Source organism: Pseudopodoces humilis, chromosome 5, assembly GCF_049639895.1.
Source record: "Pseudopodoces humilis isolate 2021_Gansu_Grassland_sample_001 chromosome 5, ASM4963989v1, whole genome shotgun sequence".
Lineage (NCBI taxonomy): Eukaryota > Metazoa > Chordata > Aves > Passeriformes > Paridae > Pseudopodoces > Pseudopodoces humilis.
The window spans coordinates 16,011,608-16,031,168 of NC_142204.1; the positions used below are offsets into that span (position 1 = coordinate 16,011,608).

General features: G+C 39.6%; 1 protein-coding gene across 7 annotated transcripts in view; it reads left to right on the top strand.

The window, feature by feature from the left end:
• Window positions 1-19,561, top strand: part of DGKI (diacylglycerol kinase iota) — a 198,234-nt gene that overhangs the window by 103,556 nt on the left and 75,117 nt on the right. For all 7 annotated transcript variants that reach the window (XM_088055421.1, XM_088055424.1, XM_088055423.1 and 4 more), the window contains 11 exons: window positions 686-781; window positions 2,589-2,671; window positions 3,974-4,034; window positions 7,092-7,205; window positions 7,736-7,873; window positions 9,031-9,109; window positions 12,962-13,017; window positions 13,885-13,947; window positions 14,175-14,248; window positions 15,585-15,696; window positions 18,591-18,790. In XM_088055421.1, the coding sequence (XP_087911547.1) occupies window positions 686-781; window positions 2,589-2,671; window positions 3,974-4,034; window positions 7,092-7,205; window positions 7,736-7,873; window positions 9,031-9,109; window positions 12,962-13,017; window positions 13,885-13,947; window positions 14,175-14,248; window positions 15,585-15,696; window positions 18,591-18,790 (1,076 nt within the window). The remainder of the gene's footprint in view (window positions 1-685; window positions 782-2,588; window positions 2,672-3,973; window positions 4,035-7,091; window positions 7,206-7,735; window positions 7,874-9,030; window positions 9,110-12,961; window positions 13,018-13,884; window positions 13,948-14,174; window positions 14,249-15,584; window positions 15,697-18,590; window positions 18,791-19,561) is intronic.

The window sequence follows — 19,561 nt, forward strand, 5'->3', positions numbered from 1 at the left end:
TGCATAGCCAGGGCTCTCATACTCAAGTCCTTTATTGCATGGTGGGAGAACTGCAGACCTGAAAGATGGAAAGACCTGAAAGACCTCTGGAGATCTCAGAAAATGAAATCTCTGTCTGTTAGAGCCCAGGACAGTGCCCTCATTACTGGGCTCTCAGGTGTCCTGCAGGGGCTAGGGAATAGGGAGGCAAAAAGTTTTCTCATTGATGCGTCATGTTGGATCTGTGGCATTTGTTCAAAGGTGGAAAGGCAGCAAGGGCAAGAATTTGAAAGCAGATTATTTGCAAATAAGTGCTTATGCAACTTGTCTGTTAGATGAAATTAATGGAATAAGTAACTTATCCCATTCTGTTTTCCTTTGGAAAAAAACATCTGTATTAGAAATAACACTGCATCTGACACAGTATTTGTGTTGTGTGAATAATTGCAGGGAATAGGTCGGAAATAATCTCAAAAGAATTTTGAAATAGTTGTGTGCTACCCTGAAATGATATTTTCCCCCTCCTATTTTATTTTGTTATGTCAGCTGGATAAATTACTCTTGGCTGGGCACCACATTGACATGGCTATACTATTTCCAGTACCTGAGGTAGTTTTGTCAGAACTAGGTTGGGTCTTCTCTGTGTGCTATGCCAAAGAAACATACATCACTTGTATTAAAGCTGTTTCTTGCCTCTGTTTCTCAGGATAACAAAGGCCGGCCTTTTGTGATAAAGCCTATCTCCTCTCCACTCATGAAGCCACTGCTGGTTTTCGTCAATCCAAAAAGTGGAGGGAATCAGGTAAGAGTATCAGCTGAGTCTGGATTGCAACATTTAAATTTAATATCAGGGTTTCTGTAAATGATACTATTCCTTGGCCAGTCACATAGAAGGGGCTCCGTGCCTGAAGAAGCCTGAAGACCTTCCTCAAGAAGAGGTCCTTGCTGTGGAATGGCCTTTCTACTTCAGTAGTGTTGGATGGAATGGATGTTTGAGTATTTGAGTGGTTGTACTCCTATCTTCAGATTCTTGAAAGGAATCTAAAATGATTGTTTGGAGGTTTTCAGAAGATTTCATCTTGCCACAGAAAATTTAGGTTTCCAGTGAGGCTTTAGACTTAGTGCAAAAACTAAGCTTTGCTAGGAAAGGCTGTTGAAATGACTGAATTTGAAATGGCATATTCCTGTGGCACCTAAAAAAATCATTAGTGGTCTTGTACTGTACCACAGAAACCAAGTTTCAGTGACTAAAATGCAGCAGACTTCTTCCTTAAGATTCTTGGAATGAATATTCACCCAAGTGAATATTTTCCTGGTTCTGCCACTTTCTGAATACTGAAGAATCTCAATATTGAGTGCCTTTCGATAAACAGGGCTTTGTAATAGAAAAGATTGGTGTAAGATACAACAGAGGCCTATAGAGCATGGAGAGTAGTATAGACACTGCTCATTTTCTCCTCTGTTAGAATTAGGGAGGATATAAAATTGAACTGTTTAGACTGATTGAAAACAAAAGGAAAAAGCTGGTTCTTCTCACAGTCTGTAGTTCAATGAAAAACTCCTTGCAATAGGATGTTGTGGATGCTAAATATTTACACAGATTGGAGGAGATAGTTGGAAGTGAAAACCATGAAGTCGTGTATCTCCCTCTGGTTCAAGAGTTCTATGAACTGCACACAGTTGAGACTGGAAGAATATTTATGGCAAATATCACATTTATTTTCTCTCTTCTTATAACTTTTCCTAGGTACTATGACTGCAATTCTTGGTTCTTCAGGGAAGCTGTCAGGCAGAAGAGCCATCCCTAGGAAGGGAGAGCTATGGAAAACTTCTGATGTGTACCCTCAGACCATGTCTGAAAGGCATTCTTTAAATTAGAGTGCAAGCTCAGCCCATAGAGTTCTTAGCTCTCTGCTGCTAGTAAGAGATCCTGTCACTTTGTGTCTGGGCAGAATGTGAAGGAAGGAATTTGAGTGGGAATATGAACCCCAGAGTTCAAGAAAACAGAAATTATACCTTTAGGTGATGGGCTGGCCACACTGCACAAAGTGAGGGACCATTAGGGCAGCTGTACAAAGTCCTTGACTCCTGCTTCATTAGATGGTAGAGGATACAATTATGAATGATCATCGTGGTGATGGCAGAGGCCAGAACACTGTCATTGCTTGGACATTGGGCAGCACAGTGCTCAGTGTGATGGAGACTTTGGCTACAATCTTGTTCAACTTCTTTCTGTCATGGATAGCTGAGGGTGAGGTGGGATAACAGAGGTTTCTTCTTGTTGCAGGTGGTGAGAAGCAGGAGAACAGGTTGCTGTGGGAGATGAACCTTTGGTCTGACCCCAAATGCCTGTTCCTATGGACCATTAGTGATCTGTGTTGTTGAAATTGGTCTATATGCCTGCATGTGCACCTTGTCCTGGATTGCTATTTTACAGAGCAGTCATTTGCTATGCCACTTTCTAGTTCATCTTCTTGTTTTATGTTTGCTTTATAAAGCATAGAAAAAAAGAACAGCATTTGAAATATAGTGAATAATGCACACTATTATTTCCAATAAGCATTAAACTGCTCGTAACTTCCCTGCCTTTGATTTTTCTCCCTTGCCAGGGCACCAAGGTTCTCCAAATGTTTATGTGGTATTTGAATCCACGCCAGGTCTTTGATCTCTCTCAGGAAGGGCCAAGAGATGCGTAAGTACTGGAGCCTTCCTTGCTGTGCACCCTATTTCTGGTCTGGTCAGGAAAACAGGAAAAGATCTAGCTTGGCTGGATTAGTGACTGTGTGAGGTTAACATATCCAGGTTTTGGTAGCAAGGGGAATGGCTGCAGTGAGGGCTTTTGTGAGGTCAGGAGCTGCCCCCGTATCCAGACAGAGCCAGGTCCAGATGGCTCCAAGGCTTGCTTGGGATCCCAATGCCTGACCATTCCCTAATGAATGAGCATTCTAATGGGGTGAGGCTGCCTCCAGACTGACACATGACAGCACTGTGCAACTGTCCCTGCTCTCTGAGTAACTAACTCAGCTTAGCCAGGTGTTGAAGTGCAAGCCAAGGGAGAGAGTACCTCTCTTTAAATGGCTAATTCTTGCTGCCAAGGGCTGAGAACCATCCTTCTATGGTCATGGACATATTGGCTTTACTTAACCATCTGCCCAGAACTACTTTCACATTTTGTAAATATGCTTTGTATGTATTTGTAAATATTTTACAGTAGTAATGTAAAATCAAATACTTGCCTGTAGAAGAATAGTCTGTTTCCTATTCAAGGCACCCAAGCTTATTACTTTCCTGCAGAAACACCTGCACTGCTGTTCTCTTATAATGTTTAGAAGCTTTAAGTTAGACATACATTTTTCAGAGCTGTATAATGGGGAAAAGGAGGGTTAGGTCCACTGGTCACTCAGCCCTCTACATGTGAATGTCCCTCCCTTCATTAGAAAATATTTCATTATGGCTTTCTGAAGGGTATAACTGAAGGATCAGGACTTCAGTGGGTGCTTTTTTTGTTCTCTCCTGTTGATATTTAGATCACATATCCAGAGAAGGAACTCTATTACATATTCTTGCCTTCTGTGGTGTTAAAATACAGTCACTAGTTGAAGAAGCTGTCACATTATACAAGACTGAGATGGTAGCTCAACAAATCACGATGAAGAACATTAAATATTGTTTTAAAACCTCAGTGTTTAATTTTTTTTGCTTTAGGGTAAGAGAAAAAGGAAAGATTTTGACCTCCCTAGAGGGAATATGAAAATCTGGGAAGATAGTAAACTGATCAAACACTTGTCAGGAGGTGCTGCCTAACACGGAGGAAGGCCCCATTTCACATCCTATTGGTTTTACATTTCCACCTCCACTCATATTCTTAGTAATGAATATTTGAAAATGCAGTATGTGGTGGTTACACTGTCACTCAGAAAAATGCATTAAAAATGTCTGCATTACTCTTCTTACATTTTTCCCCTTTTTTCCCCCCCTTTCCCTCCCTGGGCAGGCTGGAGCTGTACAGAAAGGTGCCAAACCTGAGGATCCTGGCATGCGGTGGGGACGGGACGGTAGGTGGCAGGGACCTGGCAGTCCAATGGTCTTTGGCCAAGTAATTAAACTCCTCATGGTGGAAGGTTTCCCACCTCACACTGCCTGCAGAGGCACGGAAAGATAACACACCTTGTACCTTGTGAAATCTAATATTTGTTTTTCAATTTTCTGAGTGGCTTGGCCTGTGTAGATATGGGGCAGATTCTCATGTCCGAAGCTGTCTTCCCTTTATGCATAAAGATTTTGTACAGCTTAAAAGAGAGAAAGACTAATTTTGCTGGTCTCCTCTCACTTACTTACATTATATCTGAGGCTCTAGGAGGTTAAGTTAGTGTCTGGCAGCCATTAAATCTCAATTTCTGCTTCCTCTTGCTAGATCCTGGCAGATCCAGGTTCAGTACTTTTCTTTATGACAGAGTTTCTGTGTTTTGGGTAAGTGAATGGGGTCAAACCTTTAAAGGATCCTGGGCACCTTCATTTGGAGAAAAACTCTGCAGCTCAGGGCCTGAAGGTCATGAGTAGTAATGGAGTTATTATAACTGCATTCTCTTTACAGTACTTGAAAATATTTTAAATCTCAGTCTGTGCCACTGAGTGCTAAATACAATTGAAAAACTTACCTTTAATTTCTAGGGGGCTCAGTTCCCCAACATGAATCTGATGGCAATTTTAACAGTAAGTATGGCAAGGAAAATGCTTTACTATTCACAAATAGCAGTGATTGGGCAGAGCATATCTATGTAGATATTTAGGGCATGGAAAGGCAGAGCTGAATCCCCTCTCTTAATTCATCTCTGCTCGAATTTCTGGGGGAATTTTTTCAGCTTCTGTGGGTTCTTTTAAAACCCCAGTGGCAAGGTTATTAATATCAATGCTTCCCCTGCAAGACTGAGAAATGAATCAGTGATAAGACTACTGCATTACTAGTACATGGGAAAGTAAGACGTGACTGCTACTGAATGATGAGCTTTTCTTAAGAAACATGAAAGGCAGTCCTTTAGCAGGAGAAGGCATCAGCTGAAAAAAAGTTTCCATCTGTTTTCTTTCCCATCTGAGGAAGAAGGAAAAAAATTAATCATGATGATACTAAAAGAGAAAAGAATATAACTACATTGAGTCAGACCATCCTGTTTCCCTTTGCTGAACTGTGCGAGCGAGAGGTGGCAGCACCTTCTCATTAGTATGAGCAGCACTCCACTATTACCTTTGCTGCTGCTCAGTTTGAAACAAATTAATATCCAGTTATTCCCAAAGCCATTACGTCCAGAAATGAAAAATCTGGTTGAAATGGACTTAATGAATATGCAATGAGACCAGATGTTACCTCTCATTATTGAGGTGAATCAGAACTTATTGTAACTTTTCCATTGTCACTGCTTGCTGTTACTTCCTGGGGCAGAAGTAGAAAGCTTTGCTTTCAAAGCAGTCAGGAGCTTTCTGTTTACAGGGAATTGTTAGCCTGTGCCATTCTGGATTGTGCAACTAATGTACAAGGTTTAGGAGTGACCTCAAGATAAATAGCAATGTTGTGCTTATAAATTAGTAATTTGAAGTTTCTGTTCATCAGCTAAAAGTATTTACAAAGTGGTGGATATTGTGATGTTACCTGTAGCAGTGGATGCTGAAGTACAGACGTGTGGATTAAGTCAGTGGCAATGACAATGACCAACTTCTTTAAGAAATCCTGGCCCTACTGATGTTATCTTGACTTTTTATTCTGTCTCCTGTTATCAGTGAAGAAGTATAGATATTTTGAAAGAGAGAGGATTACTTACCTCTGAAAATCCCTTTAAAAGACCTCAATAATTTTGGTGACATCCAAGGTCATGAGAGCTGTAAGTACTTGAGATGGCTGTTGTCAGAGAATGAAATCAAATAGGGGATCACATCCCAGATGAATGCTTTAATAATTGGACAATTGGTTATGATAAATAGCTGTCTGATAAATGCCATTTGTGAAAAATTAAATTTATTTTTGAAGATACTTGGAGAAAGAAAAACCACAGAATAGTAAATAGTGTGGTGGTTTCTGTATTTATCAGGCCATGCCTCTGCAGTCCTTCAAACTCCAGCTAGTTTTCCTGATGGCCATGTTATGCTGGGTGCCTTTTGTGAAGCTCCAGTGCTATCCTGGTTTGGATTGAGAGTATATTTGAAACCACAGTAATATTAGTTGGGGCAAGACAAATTTAGTCCAGCTGTAGTCATGATTTTGGTCTTCTGTCCTGTTTAAAAGCTCACATTTGCAGTAGAAACTGCATCTTTGAAAATTGTCAACAGGAAAAAAATCTTCTGTTAATTTTTTATTAATTCTTTATCTAAAAATTCAGCACAGGTTCTTCACTTTTTTTTTTTTTTTTTTTAAGTGAGAAGTTGTTTAAGAAAGATTCCTTTGTTTCTGCACAAGAATTTCAGTCACCAAAAGTTTGATAACATCTTCAGCAACAATTCTTTCTCCCCTTTGAAAATTACCATTTAATGAAAACAAACTAATTTACAGTAATTTGTTCCTTCTGGCTAGATTTCTATTTGTAAGATTTATGTAGTCCAGAAGAAAGATAGAAGAGATACTCTCTGAAATAGCTAATAGCTTAGGATACAAAAGAGACAAATTCATTGTTCTAATCCAAAGCCTCCAACCCTGAACCTTAGTCTGTCTTTTAGTCTAGTATTTTATTATTTTATTTGATATGTATGTGTAGATGTGTATGTGTATCTGAATATTGTATATCTATAGATATAATGCCTTGTACTAAGTGAAATAATTCAGCACTCAGGTCTCTGGGAAAGGGAGACTTGTGAGCAAGTTCATGCTTGGCAAGATAAGTTCTGAGACACCATGCTGTCTTAATGTGTCTCTCATTTTCTTTCATAGATGTTTGTCAAAGGTTGAGTTTCTTTCAAAATAATGGTAATTTAAAAAATAAAATTACCCTGAATTGTCGATATTATTCTTCATTCATTTTTAAATTTCTTTTACTTGATTTTCTCTATGAAAAAGAATATGATATGATCAAAATATGTCTTTTTCCCTTCAATATTCCTGACTGTCCTCTTAATTTCCCTTTTTATAGGTGGGCTGGATCCTGTCCATCCTCGATGAGCTGCAACTCAGCCCCCCACCTCCTGTGGCTGTCCTTCCACTTGGCACTGGGAATGACCTTGCCCGCACCCTCAACTGGGGTGGGGTAAGGACTGGCTGGGGTACCCTTACTTGGGGGTTCTCAGCTTGCTGCTCACCGTTTAGTTGTGTTGGGTGGAGTTTCCTTTTGGCTAAAATAGCAGGCAGGGCTGTGTCTAAAGTCTGCTTCACTCTGGCAGAACAGTTTGCTTCAATTTGCAGTCTGAGATTTTGCATTACTAATGATGTTGCAATAAAAGTATACATAGATGTATATGGTATTTCAGGCCAAGTAACAAGAACAGTAAATAGGCTTCTAATTTAGGCTTAATTTAAAGTTTCTCTTTGTTTATCCGTTACTACAGCACTGGATTTATTCCAGGAAAGGCAAATATGCTTAGAATTCCTCTCCTTATGGCCTTACCTTGCCTGCCCTAGACTTGTGCACCTCAATAGTAGCTTGTTAAAACGCTTGATCAAAAGTTTATCGAGGGTCTCAGGCATGTTGGGAAAGGAGGAAAGTCTGTCAGGTGATTGGTGAGTAACTTGATTTGTTTTCACCATCCATGGCTGATACTCTGGTCACTCTGCTGTCAGGGTTACACAGATGAGCCGGTGTCGAAGATCCTGTGCCATGTAGAAGATGGGACCATTGTCCAGCTGGACCGCTGGAATCTTCAGGTTGAGCGCAACCCTGATTTGCCTCAGGATGAGCTGGAGGATGGGGCACGTAAGGTTAGAGCCTGCTTTTTCCCATGGAAACTATAGAATGCTTATGAACCACTTTGGGTTACACTTTAAGCAGTGTGGGTGGGGAGTTCTGCAACTTTCTAATTTTCTATTTGCATCTCTCCCTTTGATTCTTTTCATGTGTCAGTGATTCTAGAGTTGCGTGAAAGGCATTTATTTGTTTGAAACATCCCTGGCATTGAACATTTATGCCAAAGATTCAATCCTGGAAAAAAAATCCCTAGCATTTTATCAGAAAGGTCATGGTTGTTTTTCTCTAGTTGCAGGAAAAGAAACCCTGCCTCTGTTATCCATTCCCCAGTTAGACAAATCTAAAAGCAGAATGTAAAATTTTATTCCTTAGGATTTTTCAATGGGTACCAGCTGTTTCCTGCTTTACAGGAAGGTGTAGTGTACTTTTGTATTTAACTTCTTCATATGTGGATCTCCATGTAATCTCTACTAGTGTATCTTGGTAGTTGAAGAATGGGAAAATTTTTGTGAGGGAATCACATAGTAATGTATCATTTGGAATGGAGATGTCGAAAATACTACAAAATTTAAAACCCTCCCTATTCTGTGAACCATTTTCCTCTTCTCAGTTATAATTTCCAGTTTATCTACTGGATGTTACAGTTGCCTCTCTACAGCCCTGCTGTATGTGTGAAACAATGAAGAGGCCAGATGTATGCTTGCCTGCCTCATGCATCCTCAATAGGATTAGGGCTTCTTCTCTGGGACTTGGATTGCTCCTGGTTATATATGAAGCGAGAAGAACACAGCTGGAGTTTCATTTGCCATGCTGAGCTTGAAGAGCCAGCAAAATCTTTGAAAACCTTTGTGTTGGTGATACGTTAAGTGGCGCAGCCTTATGGGAAATCTAAATGACAACATAAGGAACCCTTTGATGTGTTAACAAAGACACGTATACGATCATAAAGCACTAGAGGTCTATTTGTGTTCTTTGGGCTCTTGGAACTGATCATTTTCCACAAGCCATTACTAACCTTCAGGGCAACCTTCTGCTTACATTTGCCTGATATGTTCCACTTTGTTCTTAGTAGGTTTTCATGATGAGCCAAGTTTAAATAGTTAAACCCTGGCGTGTGGAGAAATGTTCCATTCATGTTGTTTTTATGTCTCTTTTTATTATCTAATTACAGCTCCCCCTCAATGTCTTCAATAATTACTTCAGTCTTGGATTTGATGCACATGTTACGCTGGAGTTCCATGAATCCAGAGGTAATAGGAACTTTTTATTTCCTTAGCCTTGTGGATGGGCAGTTACTGTCTTAATTAGAAATAGAGTTGGATTTAACATCTTGCTCTTATCATTCAGAAGTAAAGCTGGAACATAAAACCTTGAGATAAATACAAAAAGAAAAAGTGATTGTATCATGAGTTTCCAAAGGACTTCATGATTAGGAAGTGAAAAAAATTACTAAGAAGACTGTAATGTACTTTAGAGGTTCCAAAGTATTAGATCTTGCAAAGGAGATGATAGGTGACTTGCAAAAGAGTCAGGTGTGAGTGTGGAAATGGAGGCAAGAGAGGAGCCATGAGACTGGAAGTGGCAGGAATATAACTGTGCTTTCAAGCTGAACAGCTGTTACCTATGGATCAGTATACCATAATGTCCCTGGACTTGGTACAGACCCAGACTGTCTCTCTGCAAGTTAAGAGGTTTAATGTCAGGAATTTGAGCAGCTGTGGCACCTTGTCTTTCCCCTTGCCTGTGGCAGTTATGACACCCCGTACAGACTGACCTGTGACAGGGCTGATATGGTCAGCTTTGCACTGATATGAATGGCTCTATTTATATGGTTTAGGCAGGTGTGCTTGTAGAAACAAACCTTGTCCAAGTGTCTGCCTTCGGCTTTTGGGCATTCCAGCTTCTTGCACAGGTACTTTTTCTGAAACACAGCCTTCCTTAAATTCACTGTCATACTATTAGGGTGTCATTTCAAGATGAAAAGATAGCACTTTAATGCCAAGCTAAAAAAAGAGCAGGATACATGATGGAATGAGCTAATGCATATTTTATGATGTTTAAGACTGCTTCAAGCTTTAGGAATAATAATGAGGGGCCACAAAAGGGCACAGGAATGAAATTATGACAGCTGTACGCATTTTTTTATGAGTGCATATCACTCTGCATTGCTAATGTGACTGTGAATATACTGTATAGATTAAATGCATGGCTACTTTCTCATTTAATGGAGGCATTACTTAATAATGAAGTTATGGAGCCCTATAAAGAATGAATGTTATTCCAGACATGCCAGTGTTTTAAAAATTTACATGGGTGAAAAAGCACTTGGCAGAGCAAGCTGTGTGTCTGAGTATGCATGGCCAGGAGAGCTTCTTGCAGCACACGTCTGCACTGCTGGTGTCATCCTTGTCTTCTCAAATGCTAAAATATATGAAGTGAATTCTATGTATTTTACAGGAGGAAAGTTTATAGCCTTGGAGGTGTTACTGATGTGTGGGTTGTATTCTTTTTCATGTGGAATTTTCCTGGGGAAGAAAAGGTTCCTGGGAGCACTTATTATAGCCTTTCAATACTTGAAGGGGATTTATAAGAAAAATAGGTCCTGTTTCAATAGGACAATGGATATTGGTTTTAAGCAAAATGAGTGTAAATTTGGACTAGATATGAGGAAGAAGTCTTTAACAATGAGGGTGGTAAAACACTGGCACAGGTTTCCCAGAGAGGTGGTAGATGCCCCATCCCTGGAAATGTTCAAAATTGGGTGGAATGAGGCTCTGAGCAATCTGATCTAGGTGAAGATGTCCCTGCCTAGTGCAGGGGGTTGGACTAGATGGACCTTAAAGGCTCCTTCCAGCCCAAAGTATCCCTGGCTCAGTGAATTAAGCAAAGCAGAGCAGATTATGATCTTATTTAGCACTTATGTCAATCCAGAGAAATTCTTAGCAGCAGTAGCAAAATGTAAAGTACTTTTGTAGCTATAGCATTTGTGCTCTTGAGGTAAGTGGCTGTATGCATTTGCTTATGTGGAACAATTTAATCACATATAGTATTAAAACAAATGAATAACATGCTTGCAAACCAAAATAAGATAAATTGATATGGACTCTCAGCCTAGCAGGACACTTCATGCAGTAGGGAATGGTCAGCTGTTATATTTAGAATAAGCAGTGAATGCAGTGTCTCAGAGGATCCTACATATTAATGTGGCCTTTTCCATGGCAACCTCTACACTTTTCTTGTGACTAATCAGATTGAGACTTGAGGGCTGGATCCAAGGCTAATGCATTTAGCTCTGCTTCTTTAGGAAGTGTTTTGGGTAGTGGCTCTTTCCAGCTTCCTCAGTTGGTATCCTTATGCTTTGGTAGAGCATGGAAGATGCAATTTACTTTATCCCTGCTGACGTGCTGTTTAGTCCCTCAGCTGTGCAGGACTGCTCATTTGCACAAAACCTGCCACTGCACACAGAGAGTTGAATACGTTCTATTTTCTACTTCCTTGATGGTTTAGGAATGGTGAGGATGGAGTGAGCCTTGGATATGCACTCAATCATTTACTTCTACAATCAAAGATACACTCTAATCAACTTAAGGCTCTATATTAAAATCACAGAGTCCTTCCTCCCTACCCGTGCTCATCTGTGTTGGCAGAAGTAGGACCAGTAAGCTGAGGGAGTATTTGTCATTAGATCCATGTAAGGTCCAGTGCTGTGGTGTCTGCTGTCTGAAACCATTGGGGATATTCACATGAGAGAATGCGCAGTACAGGCACCAAGCCTTCAGAAGCCTTCTGCTGCTTAGCATGGGGTGTTGAGACTCTTTGAAAAGAGCTGTGAGCTCAATATGTGAGATGAGATTGACTTATGCAATTAAATTAATTGTTTGAAGTAGAAGTGGCCCTGACTGAGCTTGAGTCACCTGTGACACAGCAGCAGATATATTAACTGAGCCAACAAGCAGATCAGAAACCTCAAGCAGCTCATTCTTACAAAATGGAGCCTTATTTTGTGAGATGCAGTGGCTTTCAAGAGAACTAGAAGTATTGTTTTAAGTGGTCATTTGAGAGGTAATTTGGATGTGTCCACACTAATGTGATGCTTTAGCCAGAAGGACTGCCTTGTTAGTTTGATGTTTTCACTGGAGCATCAATGAACCACCGTGAGTAGTTGGCACTGAGTACAGGGTCAGAAGGGCTGCTTCTGGAATCTCTAGGTGCCACAAAAGGAAAGCAGTTTCCAAGAAGGCTCAAGAATGAGCTGTATTCTGGGAAATGTGCCTTATATTGGGAGATAAAGGGAATTCCATTTAGCTTATTGGAAAGAAGGTTCAGAGGCTATTTAATCACTGCCTATATGTATTTAATCAAGGAGAAGATATTTGATAGTTGAAGGCTCTTTAATCTGACAGAGAAGCATAACAAGATTTAGCAGCTGGCTGTTGAAGACTGAAAATTTCAAGATTGGAAATGGCCACATTTACATTAACCGTGAGAATAATTAACCATTTGATGTACATTACTACTAGACTTAAAATTCTCCATCGCTTGGAGCCTAATCAAAATTAAATTACTTTCTAAATAGGTTTTAGAGTAACTAATTTTTTTTTCCTGCAGAGATCTTTGGGTAGAAATGTCTATTCCAGAGTATCTTTTTGACACATCAGAATTTAGGGGCTGTTTAGTCTTATAATTTGTTAATGCTTTACTCCTGGTTCAAAGCATAGGTTATTGTTTCATAAATTTCTAATAATTCTTATAGATTTGTTCTCCATTGTTAGAAACAGAAGTCTTACAAATTCTATTGAGGGATCATAAGATGAATAATCTGAGAGGCGTTAAATTAACTGAATTCTCGTTACCTCTTTGCTCCTGTTGCCCTCTATTTCCACTCTCTATGAGAAAAGGGAAGGATTCAATATGAATGTTTGAAATCTGATTGCAGAGAAAGGCACAGATGGGGGACTCACACATGGAAAACATATTTATGTTAATATTTTCAATGAGTGATACACTGAAAGCACTGTAGTGCTGGTAGGGAATGTGAAGGTATAATGAAGTCTACTTGTTTTATTAGAGTGTTCATATTTTTATTTTTCATCCTTTCACAGAAGCAAATCCAGAGAAATTCAACAGCCGATTTAGAAATAAAATGTTTTATGCAGGGGTAAGTACAGCTTTGTCTTACAGAATGATGTTAACTTAGTTGCTTGAATGTCTTCTTAATTACCTTCCTCCTCACTTTCTCACATCAGGAGCTCATGCCAGTTCATTTTGCCTGTTACAACTTCAAGTGCACACGTGCTGTTTCTGGCAGTGCCACACACAGGTGTCTGTAGAAAAGAGCCTGTGGTACTGTTATTATACAGAGCTGAGCAGGTGAGAAAAGTACCACACCTTTGACACAGTCCTGGTTGTATCTTGGTCCCTCTGCTTCCGGCTCATAAGCTTCTCAAGGCACTGCTCCGCTTCTCTCAGGGTTTAGGAACTGCATTGATACTGACTTTCCTAGAAGAATTCCCAAAGTTTTGGCCTGTATTTTGTAGCTTTGAGGAACAGTCTCGGATGTAGGATCATAAAACAGGCACAAATTAGATCTTTGGAGTAATTAATGATGGGTGAATATACACATATAAATACCCACTTGTGCATTCAGGAGGCAAATGAACAACACTTTATTCTGAAGCCATTAAGAGCAAACATCAGTTTGATAATAAATGACATATAATGTATTTCTGGATGATGACACCCACTGTACCCATGTGCCTTAAACATGGAAACAAATATGCGAGCAAGACTTTGTGCTTAATGGTCCAGGATACCATTGCACTTGGGTGTCCAAGGACTTTTTTTCAGTTAAGCTCCAAAAAGAAGAAGTATCACAATTTAAAACAATAATATCAAGTCACATTTTCTGGGAGAGTAAGTTTGACCAAAGGATGTAATTTTGGTAATTAGTCCTGTGGAGTGATAAGAACTTAGGAGAAAAAAAGAGAGGAAGTGTTGCTAATTCCTGCACTTATTTCTGTTGCAGGCAGCCTTTACAGACTTTCTGCAAAGAAGCTCAAGAGATTTATCCAAGCATGTTAAAGTTGTGGTAAGTATAAGAAATTGTGTCGTAGTATTGTGGGAAGGGGGTGGAGGTGGAGGTTTGGAGAGAGTGAGGTGAGAGTTTAATGGCTCTGTTACTTTTCAGTTTTGAGCATGACATTTGCAACACATTCCAAGGAAAGTCTTGGGAAAGTTGCTACAAAGCAGCAACACTTCTCTTGTCTGTGGCTCCATTCAGCAATTTCTCTGTGCTCTGTCACTTTGGCTTTGTAGTGTGATGGTACAGACCTGACTCCAAAGATCCAGGAGCTGAAGTTCCAGTGTATAGTGTTTTTAAACATACCCAGGTAAGCTCAAGACAGATTTTTGACGTTATACAAGAAAAATAACAATAGTTTTCAAAAGGCACCTACTAGTTGTCCTAGGCTGGGTGAATGTGCAGGAAGCATTTTGATTCTGGGCTACCTTGTTGAGAGCTGGCTGCTTATAATGCTGTTAATGATTTATGCAGAATGGCATCAGAGTTTTGGGTGCAGCAAAACTGTTCTCTAAAAAGTTGAATATCCTAAGACAGTAGAAATGCTTAACAAACAAACTTTGAAAAGCTGTACTTCTAACCTTCAAACAAGTTAGTAAGAGACAGATACATGGTCTTTTGCTTAATTAGAATCAAAGTGTGAAAAAGAGGAAAGGGGCAGGAGGGGACAGAAATGGAGAGAGGGGAAGGATAAATATTTTACCAGTAAAGGAATATGAGACTGCTGAAAGAAGTCATAGTTTTTAACATGTTACAAGGTGTCCTTAATAAAAATATAAAAACATATAATAAAAATATAACTGAATTATCAAAAGTTGTTTATCTCCGGCTCTCTAGGACAGTAGTCTCCAAACTTAATTTGATTGTACATTTCTATCAGTAAAAAGCTTTTAAGCACCACCCCAATATATTTATAAATCATATACATGTACCTCTATACTAGTATTACAAGCAATATAAAGCATACACAAATATAAATTAAGAACGAATGTCATAAAGATGAGACAAACACTTATTTTAATGTTTGCTTTCTTATTGAAGGTAAAAATAATTTTTTCTTCATGCACTCTAATTGTCTTGTCAGTTGTGGATTTTTCCTGCATGCCCCACTTTGGAGACCATTAGACAACTTCCTACTTTGCTCCACAGGCAGTCCCAAACACTTCATCTTTTGAGTCCTGCACTGCAAGCTTCTACTTGGTGTCACCTCTCCAAAGTTCCCACCTCTATCACTTTTAGATAACTTTCACATCTATTCTTTGATGGTGGAAAAGAGAGATGCCACAGCTGTATCGGTTCCTGCTTCTTATGTCTTCCAGCCTCCTCAAGCTATGCAGCATTTTGCATTCCTTATGCTGTTAGAACTGCTGAGCTAGCAGGGAGAGAGGACCAAAACAGCTTTATGGCACAACAGCTCACCAGCAGGAATCAAAGCAAATAGGGAGGAAAGAGCGCTGCTGCTCTATGACCTATTTCCTAGTGTTTCCCCATTTTCCTCTGAGAGGAACTTGATAAAGTTTATGGTGAATATATCTGAGAGTGTTGTATCAGCTTGGGAGCAAAAAGAGCAGGCCAAAAGGCTACTAGTCAGGACCCATCAGGGCAGGCTGCTTTCTCCAGCTCGCTCTCCAAACCTCTCTCTGTAGGTACTGTGCTGGCACAATGCCCTGGGGGAACCCTGGTGATCACAGAGACTTTGAGCCCCAGCGTCATGACGATGGCTACATTGAAGTCATTGGGTTCACCATGGCCTCGCTGGTGAGTACATGGGGGTGCTGCCAGGCTGGGTGAACTCCATGGGCAGCACTGCAGAGTGCAAAATATTCCCTGTTACTGAAAAGCAAATGTGTTTCCCCATAGTCAGATAAGGCCAAAGCATGCTCTGCTGTTAAATGGCAGGGTCCAATTGTTATTTTAAGTGAAATGCTATTTAATGTTATTTAATAATAAAAAGTATTACTTGCAAAATATGTCTGATTTGCATGTGCAGTGCTCCAAAGTCAAATAACAAGATTATTACAGTATGATAAGAGCATGAATTCATGATTTTGCTGTGGGCATGCTCTATGATCAAATAAACACACGCTTTTCTTTTTAACTCTTGTATATTTCAATCTATGGCATTAAAGTCTATTTTTAGATATAGCTGGTATATAAATATGAAATATTATATAAAGTTTTATGCACATACAGTTTCCATATGCTCACCAAAAATCTTGAGGAACTTTAGAAATGGCTGTGGAAAACTTTATTAGTATTCTTTGTCTGAATTATATCTCTCCTCTTTATTCTGCTACAAAAAGGAAATTCAGCCAATGATTTTAATTTGTCAGTGCACTTTCTTTCAATGCTGTCCTTAAAGTGAACTAAAACTGAGCTACTATAAAAGCAATTTCACTGTAAATACCTGTTTGTGTCCTGCTGTGACGGTGGTCAAACACTGTGACAGTGTCTTCAGGGCGTGGTTAAATGAAGCCAGAGCTGACAATTATCCCCATGCTACCTAAGGCACTGCAGCTTGGACTTAATGTGGCCAGCAAAAGGCCCTAACTGGACTTCCTGGCAAGTTTTTATAGCTCATACATAGCTCCATACCCACAGGCCTTTGTCATTGCTGTCTCATGTAAGCTGGTTTAAAACATAGATGAATAAGCCTGTTCTAGCTAAACTCTCTTGTTGTGTGACCTGCCCTCAGTCTGTATCACTTTCAGTAAATGCCCACGATAATGGGTATTTGTCTCCTCAAAGAGAAACTCAAGCAAATCTAATCTTCAAAGTAAGCAAAAGGCAGTCTTGGTCAATCTCTCCTTTAAAAGTTTGTCTGTGTTAAGGATACTTTCCTGGCATTTTTTCTTTTTCTTTTATTTTATTTTATTTTTTTTCTGTTGGGCCTAATCCATTTCACAGAATGACTGGGTTGGAAGAAACATTCAGATCATCAAGACCAACCTAGCCGTAACACCTCAGCTAAACCATGGCACTGAGTGCCACATCCAGTCTTTTTTTAAACACATCCAGTGATGGTGACTCCATCACCTCCCCAGGCAGATCAATCCTGGACTTTATCACCCTTTCTGTAAAAAAAAAATTCCTAATATCCAAACTATATTTCCCTTGGTGCACCTTGAGACTGTGTCCTCTTGTTCTATCAGTTGCTGCCTGGAGAAAGAGACTGACCCCACCTGCCTACAGCCACCTCTCAGGATGTTGTAGAGAGCGATAAGGTCACCTCTGAGTCTCCTTTTCTCCAGGCTGAACAACCCCAGCTCCCTCAGCCATTCCTCACAGGGCTCGTGTTCCAAGCCCCTCACCAGCCTCGTTGCCTCCTCTGGACGCGCTCAAGCGTCTCAACGTCCTTCCTAAACTGAGGGGCCAGAACTGGACACAGTATTAGCCTAGTAGATCTGGTGGAATAAATGTGAAGAGTTTAGGGCGTGTTTTTGAAAATGCTGTCAAAATTCTCTTTAACATGTAGAAACTGACAGTTTCCAGTCAGAAGAGTTTTGGTTTTTTTTGTGTTTGCCACAAACACAGTTCTAGTCAATAGAAGTGTCTAGACAGATCTCAAAATCTGCCAACAATTTCACTTGGGGTTGAATTTAACTAGGGCCTTTGAGCTGCAGTTTCTCCTTAAAGAAAGCCTAGTTGACAACTGAGGGTCTACAGGTGTACTTTGGTTGTGATGCTGAAGAATGATTGTAACCCTAGACTGTAGTGATAAAATCCTAACTTGCCTTGTATGTCTCTCAGATGTGCTTGTTGTACCTAAGTGGGTCTGCGAAACCAAGGGAAAGAACTTTATAAAAAGCATTACTATATTACTGATCAATATTGTCAATTGATCCATAATTTTAAGTGCACAGGCCTTGACTTGTGTTTAGGCTATTCTCTGTAAGCATTGCAGTAATATGAGAATTTTTTTCTGCATCTGAGAGATGAGAGTTAATTGTCACATAATAGTAATATTCATTAAAAAAACTACATTTCTGCCCAAACATGTCTGTCTAGAAACTGAAGGATCTGCTCATTGTCTTCCTTGCTTAATTTCTTTGAAATGAATTCTTAAACATGCTTTTTAATTGTTTTAACAAGGTTCTTCTGCTTGCTCTTTTCAGCCTGTCTAATGTTGAGGTTGACTTGATGTGTAAGCTTTCATAATAAAAAATTTAAATTTATCTAATTCACATTAAGGACTATTCTGTTCAGGAAGGGGAAATAATTTTTCTGCCTCACAGATGTATCTAATTAAGGATGTTGTTTTAAAGAGCAAATAATTATTAGCATTACTGTTATTGTAAAAACAAACCAACCAAAACAAATTGAAAACTTTAAGAATGAACACAATTATTAATTTGTGTATGCACATGTGTATATAGATGATGAATCCTATAATGCATGTGGCTAGATATCTGCTTGTTGCTCACCACTCCTCTTTAGGAAATTTTAAGTATTGCTTTGCAGTTTTGGGGTGAAAACGCTTTCATTGTGCTCTTAGGATAGCTTAGGTGTGGATCACTGTGTAGTGGATGTTGTCAGCAAAGTGGCATTTTGGATTCGTTAATTGCCTCAGCTATCTCTGTTCTGAGGTATCTTTTTTTTTCCCTACTTGGTGTGGTGTTTGTTTGTGGTTTTGGTTTATTTGTTTTTTGCAGGCTGCTCTCCAGGTGGGTGGTCACGGAGAGAGGTTGCACCAGTGCCGGGAGGTGACGCTTTTGACGTACAAGTCTATCCCCATGCAAGTGGATGGCGAACCCTGTCGGTTGGCTCCCTCCCTCATCCGGATCTCCTTAAGGAACCAAGCCAACATGGTGCAGAAAAGCAAGAGGAGAACGTCTATGCCTTTGCTGAATGAGTGAGTTGCATATGTGCATGTCCTAACGGCGGGAGGCCCGTGTGGGGCAGCATATTCCGTCATGGATTTTGCATGTACTGGACTTGCAGTGCGTTTGAAAAATAAATTTTAAAAAAATCACATATTCTGAAGTCCCTTTTCACTCTTTTGTAAATACTTATCTGACTTTCTTTTACTCTTTATCTTCTGAGTTACTCCTGTCTTGCTTTTAGACTGGTGTTGTATCTTTCTGTTATGTATTTCTTTATTTAGAGAGGTTTCTGCAGGCTTGGCAGTGTGCCCCTGGCTTCTGATGGTTCTGCATATGTATGCCATTTGCCCTTGAAGTTTTTTTGATTTAGTTTCTCAGCTTTATTGATCTGCTTTTTAAGCTGCATTGAAGACCCCGTAAGAAATTGCCACAATCAAGAGCTAATCAGGACATATTTCAGTCTCTGTTGTGAGCACATGCTGCCTGGCAGAGTTTGTGGAGAAAGATTTGAATGTCCTGAAAGAACTGTTTGTACTTTGTAGAAAATCCTTCTCCAGTATAGAAACTCAAATGAGAAATGACTATTGTAAATATGACTAGAGAGAAGCTGAGAAGACTAGAAACTAGTAGATAGTGAAGAGGAATACACAGGACTAACATTCCTTTTCATGATTAAACTTTCTTTACAAGCTGTAATATATAATGTAATATAATACTGTAGATATATTTTAATGAAAAGAAACCTAAATAGTCAAATTTTGACCTATGGAAATGACCATCCAATAGAATAATTTAGATTA